Source organism: Oryzias melastigma, linkage group LG16 (genome assembly GCF_002922805.2).
Source record: "Oryzias melastigma strain HK-1 linkage group LG16, ASM292280v2, whole genome shotgun sequence".
NCBI lineage: Eukaryota > Metazoa > Chordata > Actinopteri > Beloniformes > Adrianichthyidae > Oryzias > Oryzias melastigma.
In genome coordinates, this window is record NC_050527.1 from 28,412,232 (window position 1) to 28,420,171 (window position 7,940).

The 7,940-nt window shown below is 50.3% G+C and overlaps 2 protein-coding genes across 3 annotated transcripts in view; both read right to left on the reverse strand.

The window, feature by feature from the left end:
* The window catches only part of tg (thyroglobulin), a 20,993-nt gene extending 14,845 nt beyond the window's left edge, over window positions 1–6,148 (reverse strand). The window contains exons 1-11 of one of the 2 annotated variants that reach the window (XM_024258367.2): window positions 5,998–6,148; window positions 4,998–5,106; window positions 4,513–4,610; window positions 4,265–4,420; window positions 3,468–3,621; window positions 3,290–3,396; window positions 2,588–2,731; window positions 2,258–2,443; window positions 1,705–2,192; window positions 1,228–1,615; window positions 525–557 (exon numbers count right to left, since the gene is read on the reverse strand). In XM_024258367.2, coding sequence (XP_024114135.1) covers window positions 525–557; window positions 1,228–1,615; window positions 1,705–2,192; window positions 2,258–2,443; window positions 2,588–2,731; window positions 3,290–3,396; window positions 3,468–3,621; window positions 4,265–4,420; window positions 4,513–4,610; window positions 4,998–5,106; window positions 5,998–6,067 — 1,933 coding nt within the window. In that variant the 5' untranslated portion in view covers window positions 6,068–6,148. Of the gene's footprint in view, window positions 1–506; window positions 558–1,227; window positions 1,616–1,704; window positions 2,193–2,257; window positions 2,444–2,587; window positions 2,732–3,289; window positions 3,397–3,467; window positions 3,622–4,264; window positions 4,421–4,512; window positions 4,611–4,997; window positions 5,107–5,997 lie in introns of both variants that reach the window. The other variant, XM_024258364.2, reaches the window with a different exon arrangement.
* sostdc1a (sclerostin domain containing 1a) overlaps window positions 1–7,940 on the reverse strand; it is a 441,057-nt gene that overhangs the window by 420,011 nt on the left and 13,106 nt on the right. The gene's annotated exons all lie outside the window — the stretch shown is intronic.

Consider the following 7,940-nt stretch of genomic DNA (forward strand, 5'->3'; position numbering starts at 1 on the left):
ACAGGTGATGACAGGTGGACAGATAAACAAGTGATGACAGGTAAACAGGTGATGACAGGTAAAAAGGTGACGACAGGTTAACAGGTGATGACAGGTTAACAGGTGAGAACAGGTAAAAAGGTGAGAACAGGTAAAAGGTGAGAACAGGTAAAAGGTGAGAACAGGTAAAAAGGTGAGAACAGGTAAAAAGGTGAGAACAGGTAAAAAGGTGAGAACAGGTAAAAGGTGAGAACAGGTAAAAGGTGAGAACAGGTAAAAGGTGAGAACAGGTAAAAGGTGAGAACAGGTAAACAGGTGACGACAGGTAAACAGGTGACGACAGGTAAACAGGTGACGACAGGTAAACAGGTGACGACAGGTGGACAGGTGATATGTGCGGTTTCTTCAGCTCCAGCACAGTGAGGTTTAGGTCATAAACGCTGAAATATTTGCAGGTGAAAGTCCTTCAGGTGTGGCAATGTGGACCGTGACAAAGTAAAGTGACTTAGGTATGAAGCATTCATGACCTTTGGGTTTGATCTGACCTGCAGAAGACTCGAGTGTGACTCTTTCTGGGCCTGAAACAGAAAACAGACTTTCATCAGTGCAGGAAAAGCGAGTCGGATCAGTTAAAACCATCTAGTCTTTGAGGCGGGAAGTCCACCTTCTCTAACGACGACAGATCTTTGACGCTTTTAACTGAAACTATGCTCTGCTTGAATTAGAGAAGCTCCGCCCCCTGGTGGAGGAATGTGATAGTCATAGTTGTTTAGACTCTAAATACACGAAGTACTAAAGTTTTAAAGAGACTTCACAAACAGAAACGTACAGATGATTCATTTAACTATGAAGGATTTTTTATTTTAAAGTGTTTTTGTGTTAATGTTAGCATCAGTGGTGTTAGCGGTGAGCTTGTGAAGCTAACATGTTAGCATCAGTGATGTCAGCGGTGAGCCTCTAAAGCTAACATGTTAGCATCAGTGATGTCAGCGGTGAGCCTCTGAAGCTAGCATGTTAGCATCAGTGGTGTTAGCAGTGAGCCTCTGAAGCTAACATGTTAGCATCAGTGATGTCAAGCAGTGAGCCTCTAAAGCTAACATGTTAGCATCAGTGATGTTAGCGGTGAGCCTCTGAAGCTAACATGTTAGCATCAGTGGTGTTAGCAGTTAGCCTCTGAAGCTAACATGTTAGCATCAGTGATGTTAGCGGTGAGCCTCTGAAGCTAACATAGTATCAGAAGGTTCTTACAGGTCAGGGCGCCCCCTGCTGTCTGGGAGGGAGTGACCGTCCTCCCTTCAGCGTCCACACAGAAACAGCTTGACCCCACACACTGCAGCGGCAGGAAGTCGCCGTCCTCAGAACACGACGGTATGTGGATTTTGACGCCGGCGGCCATGCTGGCTTTCGCCTTCAGGGCGTTGATCCGGGCTCTCTCACAGAGGCTCGGACAGCGAGAGGGACGACCAGAAACCCGTGACCCCTCCTCCTCCAGACCCTGAGAGTCCACACACCAGCACTGTGACCCCCGACACTGCACCTCCTGGTAAGCACCACCGGGGGTGCAGCGCGGGATGAAGACGCCGGCTGCATCGTCCTTCTCCTCCTCAGAGCAGGAGGTCATCAGAGGAGTCAGAACCTGCAAAACAAGAGGAGGAACGTTGACGTTAACCACAGCTCTGAGAGGAACGGCGCCCAAATCTGCTGATACACAGGAGACTGCTGCACCTGGTAGAGGGAGGCGGAGCTTGAGCTGCTCATCAGCGTGTTCTTCAGGACTGAGAAGAAGGCGGGGTCTTCCATGGCTTTGCTGATGAACCGGACCAGGTTCTGGTTCTGCTGCAGACGGGGGTTCTGAGGGGACAGACGGTCCAGAGAGAGAGCTCCTCGATCGCCCACGGCGCCGCTGAAGTTCAGGGCGCCGGCGTTCCTCAGGAAGTCTCCTCCAAACAGCTCGTCCTGGAGGAAACGGGGGGAGGAGCCATTCAGGGCCATCAGAGCTCCGCCCACTGAGGGGAAGAGGTCGTCCAGGACTTCCACCAGGCGGGACAGGAAGGAGGTGTAATCGGCCTCCTCTGGAAGGAGGTCCCGGAGAGGCTGAAGGAGGGAGGAGCAGGATGCTGCAGGTGAGCGGGAAGAGGGCTGCAGAGGAGGAGCGGAGAGGAGGCGGGACAGAGCACGGCGCCGCCGGGTGGGACAGTCGGAGGGGCCAGAACCTGGAGAAACCACCAACGTTAGAGGAGGACAACGGAGGAGGAAGAGGAGAGGAGGAGCTCCTCACCGCAGGCCGGGGGGGGCCCCAGCCGCCGGCTCCCAGGAACCTCCCTGCCGGAGGGGTCCACACACCAGCACTGCCCCCCCTGCTGGCACTGGGCGGGGCTGAACGACCCTCCACTTTCACAGGTCGGGACGAACACGCTGGACGTCTCCATGGCGACCCGACGCTCCTCCTCACAGGGGGAGGGGCCTAAGAGCAGACGAGGGAAACACACGAGAATTCCCAAGAAGCTTGAGTCTGAGTTTGAGAAGCTTTGATCCATTTTTAATCAGGTTTGATCAGAGGATCCCTCACAGCACCGACTGATCTTCACCTGAGAACAGGTAAACTTACACCTGAAGAGGCCGCTGGCAGCCAGGCGCACTCCCAACATCCTCCGCTGCAGGACTCTGTAGACATTGGTCTGGGAGAAGGACTGAGGCGAGCGGAGACTGGAAAATGCCGAGTCGGGGATCTCTGAGAGGAGGAGCTCCACACCTGAACAGGAAGTTCATGACATCACACCTGAGCAGTTGTTTTCTGTCTTACCGACTTCTAAACTCATGAAGGAAACAAAGAGCAAAGATGATTTTCCTTATTCCTAACACGTCATCTCGACTTGAATCGATCAGAAACCAGGTCTAAAGATCACATAGCAGCTAGAAAATCCAATTACTCTTGAAATCTGTTTGTAATCTGATTACTTAGGTTGAGTAAGTCCAGGTAAATCCTCCAGGCTGTTTGTAGAGTTCAGATGTAATGTTTATGCCCCGAACAGGGCAGGTGGAGGCCGACTCCATTCTCAGCCCAGATATGAAAAGTGACAAACAGGGGGCGGGGCTAGTGGAGCTGGACTGAGTGGTGGAGGTGTGGCTTGGATCTATGATTGACAACTAGCTTAGCTTCATGTAGCATATGCTAGGTCTTCACCGTGGAGACCTGGGCAAAGTGATGCAAGTTTCTCCACAGAACTTCTTGAGGAGGTTGAGGAGGAAAAGGTGACTTAGTGTTGGGTTACCCTTTACTGTGTGACCTCCTGAGCTCAGGTGAGCTTACCTGTATTTTCCAGCTCTCTGCCGCGGCTGTTCGAGCAAAAGCAGTACGAGGAAACCATCGGGAAAACCTTCCGGAACCTGCTGAAGGTCTGGAAGGCTTCTGGGAACCTGAACATAAACATCCACTCATAAACACGCAGCTCCACGCACGCCAGCGGGACGGCGGTGGGAGGAGTCACCTGTTGAAGGCGTGCAGCAGGTCCAGCTCGCTTCTGTCTGTCATGTTGATGAACTTACACTGAACAGGCAGGAAGCTGCCGTCCTCTGCACACTGAGGAGGAGAACCGGAGCTGTGGAGGAGCCGCCGAGCCCGGACCTGGCAGCTGCCCGGACCTGCAGCACAAGAACACACCTCAGAACCGCAGGAGGACCTGGAGGAACCCGGAGGAGGACCGGAAGCTTCAGGAGGAACCCGGAGGACGACCGGGAGCTTCAGGAGGAACCCGGAGGAGGACCGGGAGCTTCAGGAGGAACCCGGAGGAGGAGCGGGAGCTTCAGGAGAAACCCGGAGGAGGACCGGGAGCTTCAGGAGAAACCCGGAAGAGGAGCGGGAGCTTTAGGAGTAACCTGGAGGAGGACCTGGTCAGAGATGGTCCATTTCTCCATTTAACGTCTTTTTATTCTTCCGTAATAAAACTAAGATAATAAATGATTTCCTATTCCTGTTTTATTTATTTTTTGAGTTCAGTTTAACAGAAACATTAGAATGAATTTGATCCTTTGAACTCTTTTAACATGAGACTGAAAACTAAAGCAGTTGCAGAAAAGACATTTTCTTTTTCTCTGTTTAGCCATTTGCTGTAAACACACATAACATTCTGAGCTTCTTTGATCTTCAGGTCAGTTTGTCTGCAGCTGGGAGAAGTCCTGATGGTTTCTACCAGAAAAACACCATTTTGTGGAGCAGAAACTGTAATGTTGATGCTGGCCAGCAGGTGTCAGTGTAGACGCTCTGCAGAGCCTCATCTGAGCGTACATCTGTGCGGCCTCCCGTTCTGCCGGGTCCCGTACAGCTCCATGCCGTCCTGGTCCACACACCAACACTGCCCCCTGCTGGAGTCGCACTGAATCTCCTCGAAGAGTCCAGAAGGAGAGCAGCGCAGTCGGGTCTGCAGCTGGCAGACGGACGGACCTGCAGAACCACCAGAAACCTCATCCTGAAATCTGCAGGTTTACTGCAAATAAAAAAACATTCAGCTGAAAGTCTGTCAGCGGTTTGCTCACAGGAAAGGGAGGAGCTGTTGGTTCGAGTCCCAGGAATCTCCTGACCGTCGGCATCCACACACCAGCACTCCTGACTCCGCCCACTGCACTGCACAGGCCTGAGCACACAGACAGGTAGAAGTGGACACAGAAAGGAAACTTTCAACACATCATGATGATAAAGTCACAAAAGTTCTGCAGAACAAAGACGGACGACGTAGCAGTTTAGAGGTCAAAGGTCACTGGCGGAGAGGAGCATCATCTGCATAGAGTGAAAGCAGATGTTAGAGAACCATCAGAGCCTCTCTGAGGACCCGGGTCATGGCCACGCCCACAGGATCTGAGGATCCAGAATGAAGGAGAGCCTGCTAACGGTGATGCTAACGACCTCAAAGCTCCGCCCATCAAAGCATCAGTCTGTTTGGTTTCACTTCCTGTGTCTGCCGCGGCTCCGGTTACTCTTCACTTTCACTCTGTCATAAAATGAAGCCAGCAGGTGTACTCACCTGAAGCTGCCATCCTCAAAGCAGTGGGGGACGTCACCTGGCTGCTTGGCAGAGGCCACGCCCCTCAACAACTGGCATTGGGTCTGCGTGTCCGACTCCAGCTGGTACTCTGAGAGCAGAGAGCATCTTCAGACCTTCAGGTTCAAGCAGCCGTCAGGCGAGATGCTGAGACGCTGTTAGCATTTAGCTTCTCAGCTAGCATCCGTATATTGTCACTGTGAGTTACATTCTAAAATAGCCTGAAATGTTTACTCATCTTTATTTTTTACACCGACTCCAGACGTCTCCTGGCTGTAAAGCTCCTCTCTTCACGCGTTTCTCAGACAAACATTTTTCTCTCGTTCTAAACCTCAAAGTTCAATCCGTCCAGCAGTTCAGTCACAAACACCATCAGAGTTTTATGAAGATTTGTCAAATTCTACGTATTCTGTTCCTTCTATACGTCTGATCTGTATGGAGGAGACTGACTGATCAACAGCCAATCAGAACGCAGATCACAGCGAGCGTTTAGAAAATAATCACAATAAAAATCAGTTAAGCAGTGAGACTGAAGGAAAAGTTTAACACTTCTTATCAAAAATGAAGATTTTTTCCTTTTCATTCCATATTTTCAGCATAAGAGATTTTTTTCTACAAGTTCTTCATCTTCTCAGCTGATAAGCGTCTCAAACATTTTCTTTATTTCCCTTTAATTCCGTTTTTTAGACGTTTTCTGTCTCTTCATGCAGTTTTTACGTCTAGATCGTGTTTCTCTGGGGTTCCTCATATTTGCATCAAAAATCTTTTCCAGCAGTTTTGCTAAAATAAACTTTTATTCTTTTTGATAAAGAGGAAACATTCAAATCTGTTCATAATTCTGCGCTGCAGTCGAATCAAATGAAATCATCGGCGTTTTTACTCTCATCAGACTTTTCTCTCAGACGACTTAACGACGTATCAGACGGAGTCTCATCCCAGACCGATCACATCCTGATCCCTCAGGTGTGTCTGTGCGCGTTACCTGAAGCTCTGCCCCACAGCAGGTGAGGGCAGTGGACCAGGATCCCGGCGATGAAGAGCAGCCAGCCCATGGCGTCTGTGGCGCCGCTGAGCACGCCGCCGCCTTATAACCCTGCAGACCTGCTGAGTCACGGTGAGCTGGACTCCTCCATCCCTCCTCCAGCTCCTCAGCCGTCCATCCGCCCGGAACCAGGAGCCCTCCGTCCCAGCTGAGGGAGCTGCTGCGGAGGCCTCTGATTGGACGAGAGGAGGGGAAACGGTGGTCGGCGCTCGGCGTGACGCTGGAGTGTCAGTGAAGCAGAGAAAACGTCTTCAGAACCTCCTCATCCACAGCTCAGGGATCAGGAGGTCACCAGAGATCTGCTTCTGCTGAGGAGGACAAACCGTCAGGAACAGGATCACTCATGGAAGAACGCCTGAGGAATCTGGAGCTCCAAGGATCAAAGACGTTCACGGGCTGATCCAGCACTGCTTCCTGGTCGGTCATGTGACCATACAGTCTGCTAGAATGTCCTAATAATGATTATTCTGAAGTTGACGTGAATAGATTTGACTTTCATTCTCCTTCACTTATTTGTTCACATATTTAATTATCTTGAAGAAATACCAGAATCTGAAGAACTTCAGCTGCACCGTTCAGGAGCAGGTATTGATCTCTGAAGTTTGGATCAAGGTGTTCTGATCTATTGTAGGTGAGAGAATCGGATCAGGAACCACAGATGATCTGAATCGTTCCGTCAGCTGCTGGAAACCAAACTTCCTCCCAGAGTTCCTCCATCATCTGCTGCTCTGAATCTGGCTTCTGGAAACTAAATCAAACGTGTTGGAGGTGAGACGTTGAGATGTTTTCCACAGGAGACCTGGTTGTGTAGTCCGTCGGCTCTCCGGCGCCCTCTCTTGGTTCTGCCAAGGTTGTCTGGAGACCCACATGGGTTCTTTGAAGTGTTTAGTTAACGTGAAGCTAAAGTTAAACTCATGACTGGTTCATGTTCCACCATCATCTTCGTGTTTCAGAGTGAAGTCTGGAGGACAACACACCAACGGTCTTCTGTTCACTGAACCCGACCCGGAGATCTCCAGACGTTCACTGGAGTTTAGATGAAAGACTCTTCAGGTGTGAGGACTGAAGCTCAGGGATTCTGTATTCACCTGTGATGGGAGATTTCTGGACTTCTGATCATTCCAAGGATTCACCGTTTTCCCTGATAGACATCGACCTATCAGAGCAATCGGCTCTGAAACGACAAAACCAGTTTTGAAATAGAATAGATTCTGATTTAACTCTATTCACTGATTCTCTACCAAAACAAAAGCATCTTTTCATCCAGATTGTTTCTTTCTCTGATGAGGTTGATACCAAAACTCTCCACAGACCTGCTGGACCGGCTCTTCTGTCAAATCCAAGTCCAAAAGTTTGACCACATCTGATCTAGATGCTGATGGAGGTCAGAGGTCAGAGCATCTCTCCAGGTGGAGAACAGGGAGGAGGACAACCGCTTAGAATGCAGACGGAGATGTTCATGAAGAGAACACCCCACTGTGATTGGTTGAGAGGAAAGGCGGGGTGTTGAGCTGTAGAGACACAAACCAACACACCTGTAGACCAACACACCTGTAGACCAGCACACCTGTAGACCAGCACACCTGTAGACCAACACACCTGTAGACCAGCACACCTGTAGACCAGCACACCTGTAGACCAACACACCTGTAGACCAGCACACCTGTAGACCAATACACCTGTAGACCAGCACACCTGTAGACCAGCACACCTGTAGACCAACACACCTGTAGACCAACACCTGGGGCCCGTTCCAAGAAGCAGGTTTTGTTGGAACTCTGAGTTCCTGAACTCTAAATTCAGTAAAACTCTGAGTTTTCGGTTCCAGAAAGAGAGATAACTCAAACCCGGGAAAGTGGGTCAAACCAAGCCCGTTCCAAGAA